Here is an 18,485-nt window from a genome sequence, read left to right as displayed (position 1 = left end):
ATTGCAGACTTTTTCTGTCGAGTCTTTCACAACTTTGGAGTGTGTGCAGATTAGACTGAGAAGGTTTAATTTAGTATCATTTTAAAATGTATGTAATGTAACACATTTGTAACATGTAATGTATCGCAGTGTGGTATATTATTGTTTTATTGTATTATTGACTTATTGTTTTCCTCACTCTTGTAAGTTGCTTTGGATAAAAGCGTCTGCTAAATTCCTAAATGTAAATGTAAATAACAATAAATATGAAATCAATATAACAGAAAATAGCCCAAATTGAAATTGGTTTGGTTGGTAACCGAACAACGGTGGTACCCATTGACTTGATTTTGTGTCTTTACAATAGAAGTGCACGGGTACCATCGTCGTTCGGTTACCAACATTTTTCAAACTATCTTTTGTCTGTGTTGTGCAGAAGAAAAAAAGTCATACAGGTTTGAAATGACAAGAGGGTGAGTAAATGATGACAGAATTTTCATTTTTGGATGAACTATCCCTTTATGGAACATACAGCCTTAAGGGCCGTTCACATTAACTATAACGTTAACTGTAACTATATCTATATTTGCGTCCACACCAGCGGATGATAACGTTATGTTTATTTTAAGCTTGCACGCTACATTGTTCCCAGTCACTAAAATGAATGTACTGTACATGACCTGCTGCTAATGCTTTCGTTTTCATTCTCACCAGCAGTAAAGGGAAAATACAAGAGCAGAAAGTGTTTGCATTAAGTCAACTTAAGATCCTTTTTCAGCATCGTGCTCATTTCCCTGAAGCATTTAATGACAGTTTACAGGTAGTTCAACTTGCAAACATATCTTGGCCTTTAAACAAAAGGCAAAACAATAATTTGAATGAATTGAGGTAATTTAGCTGCAGAATGGCTAATCAGAATGTATTCTGCTTGAGCGTGCTAGGAGAAGCCATGTTGGAGAGGCGGCAACATGCTCGTGTCGAGGCAGGCAGTTCTCCCGCTGTGCTCGCCACTCAACCGCTATTGGTCCTGTCAACATGAATCCAACAAGAGCCAATCATAACACTCCAACCACCCCAAAAGCTTCCCTTTCACAGGACAATTTACAAATATAAATAAAGCTGGGTTTGTTTTGAAGATTTGGGATGCCAATTAAAATTCTTAAAAATCTTTCCTGAATTCGATTTGCTCTGATGTTTTGATGTACAGGTTATTTATTTATTTGGTGTGTTCTTTCTTTTTTAAAGATCGTGCTTCAAAATAACATCTCCTCTTAAAATAGGGACCGCTGCCATGTAGTCCTCAATTTCCCACTTTGACAAATTTAAGAACACTCTTGAAAATACATCCAAAAAGAAGCCTTAATTAATTAGCGCTGACCACCAGACCCTCAAAAGGGACCACTGTCTCTAGTCCATTAACCCTGACAGACACACGGTCTGCCCATCTGATCAGAAGTAGTGAAGGCCTGCTGCCCAGGCCTTGTGGCAGTTCTGTGAAGATGGCCAGAGCGTGCCAGACCGTGCCATTGATAGATCGGGTTTGGCCCACCCTCTCATCCATCTGTACCCCAAGGATACGCATGTCTTGTGGTAGCTCGAGAAAGCACAGTTCATAAAATAAAAATCAAACTCCCTCTGCGACATTTGTTTGCTTTTTAAATCATGACATGTTTACTTAGTGGCACTGGGATTTCGAAAAACGCAAAATCCCTCATGAAGCTGAAAGTCCAAATAATGCATATGAAAAATGAGGTTATTTATTCGGGTTGTTGTGAGAAAACAACTTTAATTATGATTTTAAATCGTAAATTGGGAATTAAGTACTTGGAAGGATCAATGACTCACTTCAGTTTAACAACAACATTCACACACAAATAACAGATGTCTGGGAGTTTAAGGTTGTCACAACTTGACACTTCTTTTCTTGTATTGCATGTCCTTAAGTGAAATTCTAAGGATGAATGTTTATGTTTTTAACAGATGCTTTTTCATCAAAGCAATTTACAAAAATGCACAAATCGTGTTAATTGCATCAGTATCCGTCTATCCGAACAGGTAGCTGACTAAATGCCACGGTAGAGATATTATTGGTTCTCTGCATTTACTTTGAAAATAATTCATACACCGGAAAAAAACTACACTTGAAATACTATAACAAATATTACTTGAAGTACAATCTTGCTTTAATATTATAATCAGTGCAATTGATCGGCTGAAAAAATATAAATGAAATTGACATTTTGGTTTGTGTGTTATGTTTCAAACTTTCAGCCTCAGCTACTGTCGAGGACTTCCAGATCAGACCTCATGCTCTGTTTGTTCACTCATATCGAGCGCCGGCGTTCTGTGATCACTGTGGAGAAATGCTGTGGGGTTTAGTGAGACAGGGTCTGAAGTGTGAAGGTAATAATATTAAAAGTTTTAAGATTTACATTGATAAACTATTTACAAAAAACGCTGCAATATTTCAGGAAAAAATAGGCATTGTGATTTTTTATTTCACTGGGACTTTAAACATTACATTGAAGGCCAACATATGTTTTGTTGCGATCTCAGGCTGTGGGCTGAACTACCATAAACGGTGTGCCTTTAAAATCCCAAACAACTGCAGCGGGATCCGTAAACGGAGACTGTCTAACGTGTCCCTCACTGGCCTGACCAACACTCGCTCTGTGTCTGCTGATCCATCTCCCAGCACCTCTGATGAAGCTTTACTGGTGAGTTTGATCGTGCGTTCAGAAAAAAAATATTTCAAACTGAAATGGCGAAACAGTGCAACCAATAAATACCCAGGGGAAAAAAATAGACTAAAAATATAGTCTTTAGTACTTCTATTCATGGTGTCTCAGGATAGCACAGTTGAGGATACTTAGATCGTCTTAAGTTTGAAAAAGTAATCTGAAAAAGTACTAAAGACAGAATACTGAAATATTACCTTAAATATAAATGAGGGAGATCATGGGTTTGATCCCAGGGATTGCACATACTCAGAAACAAATGTATAGTGTAATGCAGTGTAAGTCGCTTTGGATAAAAGCGTCTGTCAAGTGCATAAATGTAAATGTACAGATTGTAGGAATTCCTACAAGACCTTGTTGCGCTAATGATCTCAGGTGGTATTTATATTTATCATACATGTATTTATTTATAATGACAGCATATTGCACAAAGCCATACCCATCCATACACACTGTTTGCCATTTTCCCCTATACAACCATTAGACACTGGTGTGCCATTGTTTTAACTATTTTAATTATGTCCTCTTTTATTTTGGTGTAATCTACTTCAGATAAACAAATAAATTAATAAATAAACAAACAAACAGTGCCATAACCTTGTCAGTGAAATACTCTCCCCTGCCTAATTGTGTAAACCTTTGTGGTTTAGTCAATGTTGTGGCTTTGTATGACTGACTAGTTGCATGCATTTCCTGTTTATTAACAATACTTTCTCTCTCTCTCCATCCTTTCATTCCTGCCCAGTCTCCCGTCAGTCCTAGCATGGAGGTAGGAACTAATTCAGCTTTAACTTACTAACTCGAGGGTCGGTCACTATATGGACGATAATGATGATGAGAAGTATAAACATAAGCATATTAGCATCCACACCAGCTGATGATGTTATGTATATTCTAAGCTTGCATGCTTTAATCATTAAGATGTAGATGACCTGCTGTTGCTTTACACTTCACAAAGAAACAAAAGGAAAACTCATTTTTGGGTACAGAGTTGTTATATTTTTAAGGCAAATTATTCATACTTCCACATCAGTTCAAGGCATCCTAAATATTGTAAAAGAGGACATCAGTGAGAGGCAAACAACATTAAGGAATGTGGTCAGTGCCAGAGACTGATTCGCAATGTTTTATTGTTCATCATCTGGAAAAAAATGTTGCTCTGCAACAGCATTGTCCTCTGTATCTTTATTGTTATAGTTATGGTGTGGACTTAAATTTAGATTTTTTTAAAACTTCATCTTTATAGTTATCATCCATAGTGTGAACGACTCTTGTGATATTTTTCTCAAAACCCACCTGTTCATGATGTTTCAACATTTTTTTCCAATATGACACAATGGGGAGAAATTATTTTGTAAGAGCGGTAATGGGTACAGTATGTGGTTTAAATGTTCTCCATATATCTCCATATTCTATATATCTCTAGAAATCAAACACACTTTGCTTTAAATTCATTAAGCAAAGCCTGCAGTTCTTGTGTCTATTGTCTTGAGGTTGAGAGACTTTTTAACCCAACACCAGAGATGTTGTGGTACACATAGTTTGTTTGAAGAAAACTGTTAATCAACTGTTGACTGCAGACATCTGTTAACTGCTCTCTAATCTGTTCCCTACACCTAAGACAGGTAACAGCATCTGTACTTTAGCTGCACGGAAAACTGAGAGATTACCTTACCTTCCACATCAGTTTACCCGAAGCCATTGACAAAGCGTGCAACATGACGATGGGAAGCTATTGATCTTTTTCTTTCTTTAGAGCACATTGAATAGTTGATTATGCGCACCTGCGTGATGTCAGATCCATTCACAACAGGTGGTACAACATCTGCATCTTTGCCAATCAGCAGCACATTAAAGATCAGCTTGATGAGAAAGTTGTTGTTCTGAGGTAGTGCAAATTTATCACAGCTCAGCATATACAACAATCTCCCACAGCATGACCCTCGGAGGGCCGTTGTGTTTTTGTTCGGCTAATCGAGAGCAATGTGCTGCTGACTTTGGGTAATGCCTGTAAACTTGTGCGTCAAATCGATCCTTTTGATTGTTTTTCGTGTTTTCACTTTCATTTAGATTAAAAAAAAGCACAGGTCTGATTCAGAGGGGTTTGTTAAATGATGTCACATTTTGATTTTTGTACGTTACTTGTCCACAGCAAAAAACACCATGTGACTTCTTTCCTGGAAGAGGCCGCTCCAACTCTCAGTCCTATATAGGTCGACCAATAGAGTTAGACAAAATCCTGCTCTCTAAAGTGAAGGTGCCACATACTTTTGTCATCCATTCCTACACACGCCCCACAGTTTGCCAACACTGCAAGAAGCTTCTCAAGGGCTTGTTCCGTCAGGGACTGCAGTGCAAAGGTAGGATACTACCATCCCCAATATGTCTACAAACGCTTGCAATATTCCTTACTGCTTTTCATAATGAGCTTTCTCTAACTATTGTTGTTTCTGTGTAACACATTTGTTAACTCACCTTAATTTGTATTAGCCTTTGTTTGAAAATGGTTACTATTTATGTATTGCTTTCTCCAATGTCATTGATACAGTGGCAGAAAATCTAGAGAAACATTTTAAAGGGACAGTTTACCCCCAAATTCTGTCTTCATTCATATTTTCTGTTCTGATGAACACATAAAGAAATTTGGAAGATTGCTCGTAACCAAACAGTTCTCGGCCACCATTGACTACCATAGTAGGAAAAATTGCTTAATACATTTCTTTGTTTGGTTGAACACAAAAGAAGATATTTTGAAGAATGTAGGAAAGCAAACCGTTCTAGGGCACTTTTGACTACCAATTGTCATTTTTCCTACTATGGTAGTCAATGGTGGCCAAGAACTGTTTGGTTAAAAGCCTTCTTCCAAATATTTTTCTCTGTGTTCATCAGAACAAAGAAATTTATACAGATTTGGAACAACTTAAGGGTGAGGAAATGATGACAGACGTTTTATTTTTGAGTGAACTGTCCCTTTAAGGAATGGTATGTAACATGTGACATGATCTAACTATTCTGCATGTTTACTTCTGTGCATGCTACCAATACATTAGGTTATTTCGCGTTCTTAATTCATTTTGTGGTGAAACTTCCTAACTTTGGGCACAAAGGTGATATCCAAAATCGTGGTTGCCTTTTGATATATCCTAATTAGCATACTTGGGTCAGATTTACTAAACAGGGCAAAATAGCACGAGAACGCAATTTCAAAAAAGCGCAGATGGGAGTGGAAATTTCTGCGGGCGCACATTAAAAAAAGCAGGCGCAATATTCCCATACTGACCAATGCAATGTTCTACGAGCCGCGCAAATTAGTGCAGGGTTTAATAGGTTAGGTTTTGGCCATTAAATAAAGCCACATATACCAGTACAATGACCAACGCAAACCTTAGTAAAAAGCGTTGCGTGATTCATTTCAATACTCTCCTCCCATAAAGTTTGCGCCTGAAGAGAAAACTCCTACAAATGCATATGCAATAAGGTCAGTGGCAAAAACAGCTGTGTCCACACCTTTTCAGCGCTGATTTTCACTGCATGTCTTTAGTACATACCTACAGTATTTTTTAAGCTAAAGGGGCGTTTACACTGCCGCAGGCTGTTAGTAAATCTGGCCCTTGGTGCACTAGCGTAATTCATTGTACATAATACATAAATTATAAATAATACTACATACTGAACTTTTATGCATTGTGGAATATGCCACCCAGCTCAGAATTCTATTATTTTACAATAGCCTACTGTATACTGCACAGTTGACATTTTTAATTAAAGCTAGTATTAGTTCATGCAGTACATAATTTGTATACCTTTGCATGCTACAAAAACAGTGTATTTCTGCGGCATTCCAGCCGTAGCCTATTCTAAGCCTATTACGTACTTGCAAATATACAAATGTATACATTTTGATAACACTGCAAATCTCAGTTTAACGGATCATGGCATTTGTTGATTCGTTTTTGATAACTAGAAGCACGGATATAAAATGACACAACAGCTGTTTATATATATGTGTGTGTGCGTGTGTGTGTGCGTGTGCGTGTGTGTCTGAGTGTGTTGTGTAAGAGGAATGTATGCCATGTGCCAAGCAGTAAAGAGTGCAGTTGGCTGGGCCGTTACAAACAGCTTTAATGTTCATGTGTTCAATGTGCGAGGTCTCAGCCTGTCAGCCACCAGCACAACAGGAACTCATATGTTTATGTGCCAGATTGGTAGTAAACTCCTCTTGCTCGCTCTCTCTTTCTCCCTCTTTCCCTTTTCCTTTACTCTCTTCCCTTCACACTGTCTCAGACTGCAAATTCAACTGCCATAAACGATGTGCACCCAAAGTGCCAAACAACTGCCTCGGAGAGGTGTCAAGAAACGGAGGCAAGTCTAACTTTAGCGTCTCTATGTGATTCAACGAACAACGCTGCATTTTCATGGCAGAAACAACAATATTTATCTCAACGAGCGTTAGAACACCACCTGAACATCAAACGCTCTAGCGCACTTGCATGAAAACACAGGGTTAATGTTGTAGGATTCAACCTGTTTGTTTTTGTTTAGTAATACTGATAAAGCTAGAATTTGTATTCTGTTATTCAAACCAGAGAATTGAAACTACACTTTCTTTCTTTACATTTAGAGTAAAAGGATAGAATCTCCTGAAAATAGTAGTATTGTCAAAACTCTCTGTTTTAATACACAGTATGTCTATTATAATATTGTATTATTATCCCTAACTTTTCTGAAAGGAAATTTGAAACTGCTCATTTTCAGGTTCTGCTTTCTAGGGTCGATGGTGCTAAAATGTCAGCTTTTCGGCACATTTTAAACCATGTGACTTGTTCATAACCTTCCTTCTCTCCAATAACGCTTTTATATTCTTGCCTCATAGATTTGTTGAGTCCTGGAGCGGAATCAGATGTGGTCATGGAGGAAGGCTGTGATGATCATGATGGTGAAAGACACAGTCCACTTATCGATGATATGGAAGAATCCCTTGTGGTCGACTCTGCGGCACTTTTGGAGGCTGGGCATGGTGATCTTGGAGATTTTCAGGACCATGACCTAGATGAATCCAACAGAATCATCAGGTAGCTCCTCATCATCTTCAGAAACACAACACACACAATTAGCAAACAACACTGCGTAGAACATAAACACAACTAACCATTGCGAAAAAAATTAAAATACAGGAAAACAAAATATATTTTGAATCTCTCCATCGCCTTGATTATTAAGTTCATTGTGAATATGCAGCATAGTCATTAAAATAAGAAAAGCAAGCATTTTGGTTCTTAATACCTCTTATTATAGATAAACACATTCTCAAACATATAAGAAAAATAATGACAACCAAGAACCAAGAATTTATTGTTCTTTGGTATGTTTTTGGTAAAAAAAAAAGGGATACAACGTATTGCAATAATCCTGTGCGGTCAAGTAGATGACTAATAGACTAGGAAATAAATAGTATGAACATTCTTATGTGAGCCAGCATTTGACCTGCTATTGACATTTCTTTGAAGGTTTTGACATGTCATTGTGTTTCTAAGTCCTTCCACCAGCAACAACATCCCACTTATGCGGGTGGTTCAGTCTGTCAAACACACCAAGAGGAAAAGCAGCAATGTTATGAAAGAAGGATGGCTTGTGCATTTCACCAGCAAAGACACATTGGTTAGTTCTCTAGATTTCTATTATGTAAATTACCAAAGAACTTGCAACCGTGAACTATGCCTGGAGTCAAGAAGGTATTCTAAATAATATGACATGTACAGTAAGCAATATTTTTCTTTATGTTCACACTAGCGTAAGAGACATTACTGGAGACTGGACAGCAAGTGTATCACCCTTTTTCAAAATGATACTGGGAGCAAATACTATAAGGTACGTTAAAGTTATCCATCAAGAAATCTGTCAAAAGGATAAATGCTTTTATTAGTTATGTCCCAGGGGTTTTTGATAATGTTGATATCTTGTCCTGATAGGTTTCGTAAAATGACCGCATACAACAAATCTGCATGCATGTCTTTGCGATATAATTTAGGTTTCAGTTTTCGGATAAGACCTCTTAACATTCTCCAACAGGAGATCCCTCTGTCTGAGATATTGTCTCTGGAACCAGCTAAAACCTTCAACCTTCTCCCTGAGGGTGCCAACTCGCATTGCTTTGAGATTGCCACGACGTCTCTGGTGTATTATGTGGGAGAGAACCTGGCTCGAGCTGACGGGGGAACATCTGGCTACGGAAGCAACGTGCTGGTTAGCGGCGTGGGACAGGACGTGGCCCGCATGTGGGAGATGGCCATCCAGCATGCGCTTATGCCTGTCATCGCCAAGGGCATATCTCATGGAGGCCATCACAGCTTTCACAGTATGAACTTCTTGGTGAAACATTTAGGGGCTCATACTAAGATCATGGGGGGAAACAAATAAATAAATAAAGTAATGCAAAACTCTTGCTTTAATATTACGTTTACTAGTTTTATCATAACTGTATAATTTTACAATGTGGGTCTGGTGGGAAAGTTTTGGTGCAGCAGTCTGGTGCAGCATGACCCACTGTGACTTTCGAAGATGTGATTTTATGGTATTTAAACGAGAGGCTGTATTTAATATAGCATGGCCATTGACCGATCAGCATACAGGACCAAAACTAATATTTAAAGAGAGAGTTTCCCTCAAAATGAAAATTCTTTCATCATTTACTCACCGTCGTGTCATTCAAAACCTGACTCTTTGTCCTGCAGAACATATTTTGAATAACATTGTTAAACAACATTGGTCCCCGTTGGCTTCCATTGTATGGACACAAAACCACTGAGACATTTCTCAAAATATCTTCTTTTGTGTTCTACAGAAGCAAGAGTCTTATACAGGTTTTACTTGGCATGAAGGTGAATAAATGATGACAGAGTTTTATTTCGGGTGAACTATCCCTTTAACTAAAGTTAGATTCTTTAAAAAAAGCACAATTTCATTTTATTATAGGAGATTTATACCCAATGCTAAATAAAGCAGCAAGCATGTCTTTAAAGGTTTATGGTCATAAATTGATCCAAAATTAAATTATTTTTAAATGATTGGGTAGCCCTTTACAATAAGGTTGTATTTGTTAACATTAGTTAAAGGTCCAGTGCATGACATTTAGCGGCATCTAGCAGTGAGGTTGTGAATTGCAACCAACAGCTCGCTCCACCCCTCCCCCATCCTTTTCAGCGGTTCACACAGGGCTAAGGATGTTGTCACATTTTCGCTTCTTTGCCAAAGGAGATAACGTATTTACATAACGTGCTGTGTGGAGCAGTTTGTCCATTTAGGGCTAATGTCGAAACAGTCTCAGCCTCAGACGTCACGCCCACGGACTGTTGGCTAAACGTTTGATGCACAAGGCACACTTTTCTGGAAAACCCTTTAGCACGTTCGAAGTCGTCATCTGATTGGTTGAATTTCACAGGATTTTCGGGAGACGTGCGTGTTGCGTTCTTTAATGGTCCGTCTGGAAACAACACGTAGCCGTCTGATCTAAGTAAGCTGTCGTGTTTACAACAGTTGCAATAAGAATTCATCACGACTGACTAAACGCTTAATTCTTAAAGGTATGCGAGGTTCACGGCATAAACTTATAATCATTGTTGTTGCTGTTAACTTTTGACACGTTCGTGAATGTACACCGGTCTTTTACTGTGGGGACATTTCCACGCCTCTAAACATGACGTGGCACAGAACGAAAAGTGATTGGTTGCTTTACCTGTCAGTCATATGGCCTCTTGGGCAGGCCTTGGCCACAGAAAGTGACGAAAGTTCGCTATGCGAGACTACTGTAGAAATAACATGGCGAATTCTTTGTAAGAGGACCCGTGTTGTATGTAGATAGAAATAGCTCATTCTAAGGTAATAAAAACACAATGCTTAATTATGTAAGGTCTTTATACACCTCTGAAAACATAGTTATGTATATTATATTGCATTTCTGTCAGTAGATCCTCCTAAATATTACACACTGGACCTTTAATGCAGTAGCTAACATGAACTGACAACGAACAATACTTTGACAGCATTAATTAATCTTAGTAGGCCTAGCCTATATGTTTAAATAAAAAAATTGTCACTGTTAACATTACTCAATGCACAGAAAATTAACATGAACAGTTGTATTGGGATTAATGTACATTAACAAAGATGAATAAATGCTGGAAAATTATATTGCTCATTGTTATTTAATGCATGTACTAATGTTAACAAATACAACATTATTGTAAATTGTTACCAATATTTGATGTAGGCTATAGTATTTTGGTGGCTTTATCACGACAGTCACATGAGAAACTATTGACAACATCAATATTGTTCAGGTTAAATATCTAATGTGGTATTGGGGCAGTTTCCCGGACAGGGATTAATTTAAACCAGGACTAGGCCTTAGTTAAATCAGGATATTTAAGACATTTTTAAATACATAATTTACAAAAAAACATTAATGGTGTACGTCTTGAGACAAAACAATCACACTTATATATTTTAAGATATGTCATTGCAAGTTGTTTTCGATCAAGAAACTTCTAACATTTAAGTAAGTCTGGGACTAAGCTTAAACCCTGTCTGGGAAATCGCCCCTTAGAGTTTTCTTTGCCAAGTTTTTAAAATGTAATGTTTGTATCCAAACATGTATTCCAGTAGTTCAAATTTGTTCGAGTAGATGAAATTAGCAAAGGTGTAAATATGCGGATATAGCATTCGATATGAATACGCTTTAATGAGTCACACTTCTGTTTTATTCACCAACAGAGGAGGTCTCCATTAGCATCTCTGTATCCAACTGCCAGATCCAAGAGAACGTGGTAAACATTTATGCTATTTGATTATAAGATTTTCCCCCTTATACAGTATGTGCACCCGCTTCGGGTGGTTCTTGGCCTCCATGTCGTGCATTAAAACCCTTTAACGCATAGCTAGCTGTGGATTATATATATGTAGTATATCGGTAGTTGACAAATAAATGTGTCCTATGGTGTGACAGCAATACTGTACATCAGAAAAAAACTAACGATGAAGATAAATCTCTTTTATGCCATTTTATATTATCGGCTAGATATAAATATTAATAATATAAAATAATATATTATTAACAGCTTATTTTTTGCTATGTCACACCATAGGATACAACAGTATATTTCTCAACTACCCATATATATTTCCTTATCTTTATTGTTCCTATATTTTACATGTTAGCTCTTACTGATCCTGCCTGCTTGCCTATACCTGCAGCCTTGAGTTTCAACGTGATATAAACACACAATGCCTCTATTGGAGATTATTTTGATTACCTGCTCAGCCATGGGGTTGCCATGGTTACCGGAGTCTTTCTGACACAGTCCTAGTGTGATGTGGAAATAGCTTCTTAGGCTTCTGCACTGAAATCAGGCATTGTTACAGTACAAAATAAAAAGACCACATCATCCCATGTATCAAGCAATGCTTATGAGCTTTTGGAACAGCCCATATTGGCACAAACACATACATTTGTTCTGTTTTTCTTACAGGATATTAGCACAGTGTATCAGATATTCCCTGATGAAGTACTTGGATCGGGGCAATTTGGCATTGTCTATGGAGGTAATGTAGCAGACTATTTACAGCAAGTTTTTTGACATGCAGAGCGGGCGAGGAAATGTGTTTGGAATGGTTGAATATATTATGCTTATTTTAACGCATTTACAGTAGATAGTATGTTTCAATATAAGGTATTCATTTTCTGGCCCGTACAACCATTAAATAAATGAATATAGATATGTCTGATATGTTGCAGGGAAACACAGAAAAACAGGCCGAGATGTTGCCATCAAGATCATAGATAAACTGCGTTTCCCTACCAAGCAGGAGAGTCAACTGCGAAACGAGGTTGCCATTCTTCAGGTAAACACACAAAGGCGTAGCTACACAATAAAAAGATTATTATGATCCTTAAGAGATGGATTTATTATGCATACTAAATGCAGACATCACATCCATCTCTTGCAGAACCTCCACCATCCTGGAATTGTCAACCTCGAGTGCATGTTTGAGACACCGGAGCGTGTCTTTGTTGTCATGGAAAAGCTCCATGGCGACATGTTAGAGATGATACTGTCAAGTGAGAAGGGGAGGCTGCCAGAACGCATCACCAAGTTTCTCGTTACGCAGGTACGTCTCGCAGGCACTGCGTCTTGGCAAGCACAGTTATAAAGTCATATTGGGTATATGCATGATAAAGAAATCGTAAAGTTGTCATTTATGTGTTACATTTTACGCATGTTTCTAGATTCTCGTGGCACTCCGCCACCTTCACTTCAAAAACATCGTTCACTGTGACCTGAAGCCCGAGAATGTTTTGTTAGCCTCAGCTGACTCTTTTCCACAAGTGAGTAAAAACCCAACAAAAAGAGACTCGAAGACAAAAGAAAGGAAATATGTGAATGAAGTGAGGCCACACCAAAATTAACATAAATGGATCTGTTTTTGTAAATGCACAAGAATAAAAGATGGTAATTATAGCATTCTGGTGGCGCGCTTAAGGCAAAGGGTTGTGTGTGTCTCTACATTCTAATGAAAGATTTCTAAATTATCCTCCCATTGTTTCTCGCGCCTGCCGAGCGAGATGTCTTTGGACGCTCTCGAGCAGAAGGATGACTCACTGTTTGAGACAAACATTTTTGGAAGAATGTTAAACAAATCATTTACAAATATTTCCCAGAAAGGTGCTCAGGTGCTTGTTGTTGTTCTTGAGCAAATGTTTTAAAGGTTTTAAAATGTAGATCAGCAGGAGATACATTGTAACCACATCCAACTGGGTGATAATTTCACTTGACTTTCGTTCCCTGACAACTGATTATTACGGCGTCTGTGGTGTTAAAAGCTAGCAAGAGAAAAGGCATGTTTTTTTTTTTTTGGTCTTTTGTGCGTCTCAGTCCTAGTCGAGTTAAATAGCCAGTTTCTCCAGGTGTCTGGTTTTTGAAATGCTCATTGTTCATTCGTTTGACTTGCAGGTGAAGCTGTGCGATTTCGGTTTTGCACGCATTATTGGAGAGAAGTCTTTCAGGCGTTCAGTAGTTGGCACGCCTGCGTATCTCGCCCCGGAGGTGCTTCGCAACAAGGGCTACAACCGCTCGCTGGACATGTGGTCTGTGGGTGTCATCATCTATGTTAGTCTCAGTGGAACTTTCCCCTTTAATGAGGATGAAGACATTCACGACCAAATTCAGAATGCTGCTTTCATGTACCCACCCAACCCGTGGAAAACAGTGACCCCAGAAGGTAGGTTTTGGGTTGAACTGAGATCTTTTGTAAGCTTTAATAGACTATGTATGTCACATATGGCACAGTTAACAAAGAATGTGAATAGGTCATGATTTATTCATGTCAGACTTTCATTGCAAGGCAAATGAAACGTGACATTGCATTAAAGGCACATCATTTACTCTCTCTTATTTTATTCCAAACCTTTATGACTTTCTTTCTTCGGCTTAACACAAAAGAAGATATTTTGAAGAACATTGGTATCCAAACAACATTGGCCTCCATTGACTTGCACTGTATGGACACAAAACTACCTTTTTTTTTGTTGTTATTTTGTGTTGCACAGCAGAAAAAGTCATCGGTTTTCAATGACATGAAGGTGAATAAATGATGACATACTTTTGGCCATATAGTGTATATCCACACTTTTAGTCTAGTTAAATGTAGCATGCTTAGCTTTTGAAGTCTCTTCATCTTTCTTTAAATATACGCCTTTTAGACTTAATATTCATATTTGAAGTCCGGTGTTTGTAATTATCTCTGAACTGTGACTACACAGAGATGACCTCAACACGCCAAACATCATTTTTTACTTGGCTCATGAAAATATAGTCAGCATTAAGGTTAAGGCTTGGGATTGTGGCGTGGAATAGGTTATATTTACGTGTAAGTCATATGCAATCTGTATGAAGAGAATTGACCTTCATCTCATTATCTTGAGCAGATTTTTGATGGCATCACCTTTGACCCTGTTTATTTGCTAAGGTCTTCTTTCTTCCTCGTTAAAATATCCAGAAAACCAGAGCTGTTTTTATCTAAGAACGCAGGCAGCTTGAACAAATTAATCACATACTTTTATTTATTTGTATAGTTTAGTTGCTATCAAGTATAGCATATTTTTAACAATTACATTCTGTTTTAATTGAATTCGGTTTTGTTTACTCTGAAGTGAAATAATTAAGTTCCATGATAGCGTGCAAGACTCAAAAAGTGCTTTTGATAAATATATGGAGAAATTACAGAATAAATTACGTTTATTACTACGTTCCATAGCAACAAATATTTTGTCCTAGTTTTTATAAAATAAAAAAACAATGTAAAACAAATATTATTCATTAATTGTGTGTGTATTTACGTATATATTACTATAAAATTGTTCTGTTTTATTAATAAATAATAATTAGAAATAAATATTTTACCCTTGAATAATTAGTACATTGTCCTTATGCAACAATATGTAATCTCGTTCAGGATTTTTTCAAAATTCTAACTTGAAAGAAAATCTTCAGTTAAATGAAGAACTTGTAGTCGTCTTTGCGTGACTACCTCAATACGTTAATGCAGAAGAAAGAACTGAAAGAGACATAAAGGGGAAGCAGAAGATAAAGAGAAGAGAGGCAGAGGGTTAAATAAAGAGATCCTGCTCAATTTTTGTTACGAGCCACTCATGTGAGTAATGCCGAACGAGCCCTTAGACTAAAGCACGGGGGCCCCAAGGTTCAGAAACTTTGGAGTGTCTCAGAAATCTCTGACCCCTGAAATAATGTTAACATGATGTTGGTTTTGCTCATTATCCCTCTGGACAGAAAATCCTTCAGGTTTTCCGCCACGGTCCGCTCGCTGACAACCTGTTTTGTTGTTGCAGCAATTGACCTCATTAATAACCTGCTGCAAGTCAAAATGAGGAAGCGTTACAGCGTGGACAAGTCTCTCAGCCATCCCTGGTTACAGGTTAGAAAGATCACTATTTTTATATACTTTGTCTAAAACTGATGTTACGATATCAACACGAAACACTGCCCCTCCAACATTACTGTAGCATTAACAATTCTGATCCTGGATTACTGTCCTGAGTTTAGCTCCAACCACAATTAAACAGATTTGCATTTCAAGTAATTGTGTGTTTTAGGGTTGGAGTCAAACTAAGGTTGTCCATGGAATTATTTTGATCCCTAAAGATATATCTTCATGACAGGACTACCAGATGTGGCTGGACCTGCGAACTTTGGAGTGCAAAATGCAGGAGCGATATATCACCCACGAAAGCGATGATTTGCGCTGGGAGAATTTCGCCGAACAAAATGGACTTCAGTACCCAGCCCACTTAATCAACCCTCATGCTAATGTACGTGAAGAGGCGGAGTCTGAAGAGGCTGTGATGAGCATGCTCAGCGACAGAGTCAGTGTGCTGTAAATTGCTGCCTGTCCCTTTAAGGGCACAATGGAGCTCAAGCCAAACTGTTTACAGCTAAATCAAGACTTCAACCAACTGCCTTGACAATTCCAAACAAAAGTACTTGTTGACACAATTTTAACACTACACTATAGATTAAGCACAAATTTCACTAAACTCACATGCAGTGCCTGAACCACAAAAGCCAAACTAGCCATATATTGTGGAACACACAATCACACTCAAGCTTTCAAAAAACCATAAAAAACAACTACACTCAGACTTTATATTTAACTTTTGCAGGCTTATTATTTCGCTCATTACTGTTGTCTGGTTTTGGAGCTTTAGAATAATATTATGAGTACGTTATTTGCTATTACTCAGTGACAAAACACTGTAGCAGCAGTGTTGTTTGTACAGTATAACTCACTAAAAAGTTTATAAAAATATGTGAGAAACATAACTTATATGGTCTTGGGAAATTATTCTGCTTTGAAAGTTGGTTAATGCCACTGTAATTTTGTGGTGACCATTGCATCAGTGGAAATAACTTGAGAATTGTATAACAGAGAGCATTTATAGCTTTCGTGGTATTGTGTTTGTGTGCTTTTGAATGTATGTGTGTATGCGTGAGTGTGTGTATGTGCACTCTGAGGGCTGCTTTTGTTAGTTTCTGTGCAATGCAAGACTGCTAAGCAACATTGTCTGTGCACTGGACGTCTTTCCTTTTGCTTCTTCAGAGATGGAACAATACAGGTGGTAAGCAAGCCGTATTATGACAGAGTTTCAGTGTTTCCCTTCAAGCGAAGATGTCAAAGGTAAACCTCCTCTCTGTAAAATTATTTACTCACCAGCAACTCTGTATAAAAAGCCTGATTAAATGTTTTTACCAAAATGTGTCTCTGTTTTGGTACTTGTTTAATTATGGGCTGGAATGTGTGCAAGCTGCGGGCTGGTGTTTTGGAAAGTGCAAAGGTGAGTATTGAAGGGACAGGCGGGGAGTATGCACATACTGTACATGTACTGTGAACTGAATGGCTATGTATTTTTGGCATTTTGCTTGTTTATGGTCATATCCAGTGCAGGTTTTCTGGTGTCTGGCCCCCTGAAGAGGAGTTCTTAATCAACAGATGGCGCTATATGCTTATGAAGCTTTAAAGCCTAATAGTTGGGTTGGTGGGACAGTCCAACGCCTCTCTAATAAAACACCGTTTGCAGACGGCTAGAAGAGATTAACGTTCTTAACCAAAACAGTAACGATGTTTTGGAACATTTTGCATATTTAGGTTGTATTATTATGAGTATCATGAAGCAGACTTTCAAATAACTTAAAAGGAGACTATGAAGTCTAAATAATTGATTTGCAAAATCATTTACGAATATTTATATTAGTATTAAAAATAACGTAGTGAAATATTACAATACAATTTATAACCCCTGGTTGTTGTGTTTTAGCTCATCCTTTAACGCATTTGTCAAGACAACAGGTAAACACGTTATGACATTTAGCTTATACAATTACACGCTTGTTCTCCATCATTTTTCCCTGCTTAATTTGCAAATATTCCATTCTGAAACACCAGCCGGTCTTTATGAATCATTTGCACAACGCCATTAGCCTATTCCTGGACAAGATGACGAGCTCATACTGAAAGAAAGGGACAAATCTTACAGATGGGCTGTCTATCGAGTTGCGCATGATTTGAGTCTGTTTTCTCTCATCCAAACTCCTCCCCACAATAGATAGAGAATACGGCCAGCAGTGCAGGTGTTACTCTTGAACGACAACCACTTAAATTATAACGATAAAAAAAAGGTTTTTACACGGAAAAGCAGTGGTAGCCTATCTATATAAACCCAAATGTAATTATTGTAACGGCAACAACAACAATAATGATAATAATAAATATAACGGATCATTACCATTCATTTATTATCAATCATTTTATTATCATTTTATTATTGTCTGTGTCATTTTATATTATCTGATATTATTATTAATATCAGAAACAGTTTACACCCGAGTAATAAAAGCTCTTAGTCTACCCACAAACTTTTAAACTAATATAACAATGAAATTTAATTAACAAATGTTCCAGTCAGATGACAAAATGTCCACCCTCGGAAGATATGTAATTACTGTCTTTAAAATAATCTCACTATAACGCTTTTCCCTAAACAAATGTTAACTACTATGCTTATTGGACGAATTTCTCAGACAAATAAATAACCTAATAAAAAGCAAATACATAACAACCTAAAATTTCTGAGACAAGCTTAAATATTATAAATCAAGTGATATCAAAGCAACAAATGTATTAAGTCATGCCTTAGTAAAT

The 18,485-nt window shown here is 37.6% G+C and overlaps 1 protein-coding gene across 2 annotated transcripts in view; it reads left to right on the top strand.

The window, feature by feature from the left end:
* prkd1 (protein kinase D1) overlaps nucleotides 1-17,039 on the top strand; it is a 35,477-nt gene extending 18,438 nt beyond the window's left edge. For both annotated transcript variants that reach the window (XM_057344630.1, XM_057344631.1), the window contains 17 exons: nucleotides 2,251-2,382; nucleotides 2,536-2,696; nucleotides 3,463-3,486; nucleotides 4,870-5,077; nucleotides 7,002-7,079; nucleotides 7,591-7,789; nucleotides 8,252-8,375; nucleotides 8,508-8,585; nucleotides 8,787-9,072; nucleotides 11,487-11,539; nucleotides 12,242-12,314; nucleotides 12,508-12,614; nucleotides 12,720-12,881; nucleotides 13,000-13,098; nucleotides 13,724-13,991; nucleotides 15,619-15,704; nucleotides 15,949-17,039. In XM_057344630.1, coding sequence (XP_057200613.1) covers nucleotides 2,251-2,382; nucleotides 2,536-2,696; nucleotides 3,463-3,486; nucleotides 4,870-5,077; nucleotides 7,002-7,079; nucleotides 7,591-7,789; nucleotides 8,252-8,375; nucleotides 8,508-8,585; nucleotides 8,787-9,072; nucleotides 11,487-11,539; nucleotides 12,242-12,314; nucleotides 12,508-12,614; nucleotides 12,720-12,881; nucleotides 13,000-13,098; nucleotides 13,724-13,991; nucleotides 15,619-15,704; nucleotides 15,949-16,167 — 2,357 coding nt within the window. In that variant the 3' untranslated portion in view covers nucleotides 16,168-17,039. The remainder of the gene's footprint in view (nucleotides 1-2,250; nucleotides 2,383-2,535; nucleotides 2,697-3,462; nucleotides 3,487-4,869; nucleotides 5,078-7,001; nucleotides 7,080-7,590; nucleotides 7,790-8,251; nucleotides 8,376-8,507; nucleotides 8,586-8,786; nucleotides 9,073-11,486; nucleotides 11,540-12,241; nucleotides 12,315-12,507; nucleotides 12,615-12,719; nucleotides 12,882-12,999; nucleotides 13,099-13,723; nucleotides 13,992-15,618; nucleotides 15,705-15,948) is intronic.
* Nucleotides 17,040-18,485: the final 1,446 nt, after the last annotated feature.

Source organism: Triplophysa rosa, linkage group LG10 (genome assembly GCF_024868665.1).
Source record: "Triplophysa rosa linkage group LG10, Trosa_1v2, whole genome shotgun sequence".
Taxonomy (NCBI): domain Eukaryota; kingdom Metazoa; phylum Chordata; class Actinopteri; order Cypriniformes; family Nemacheilidae; genus Triplophysa; species Triplophysa rosa.
This window is presented reverse-complemented; position numbering and strand designations above follow the sequence as displayed.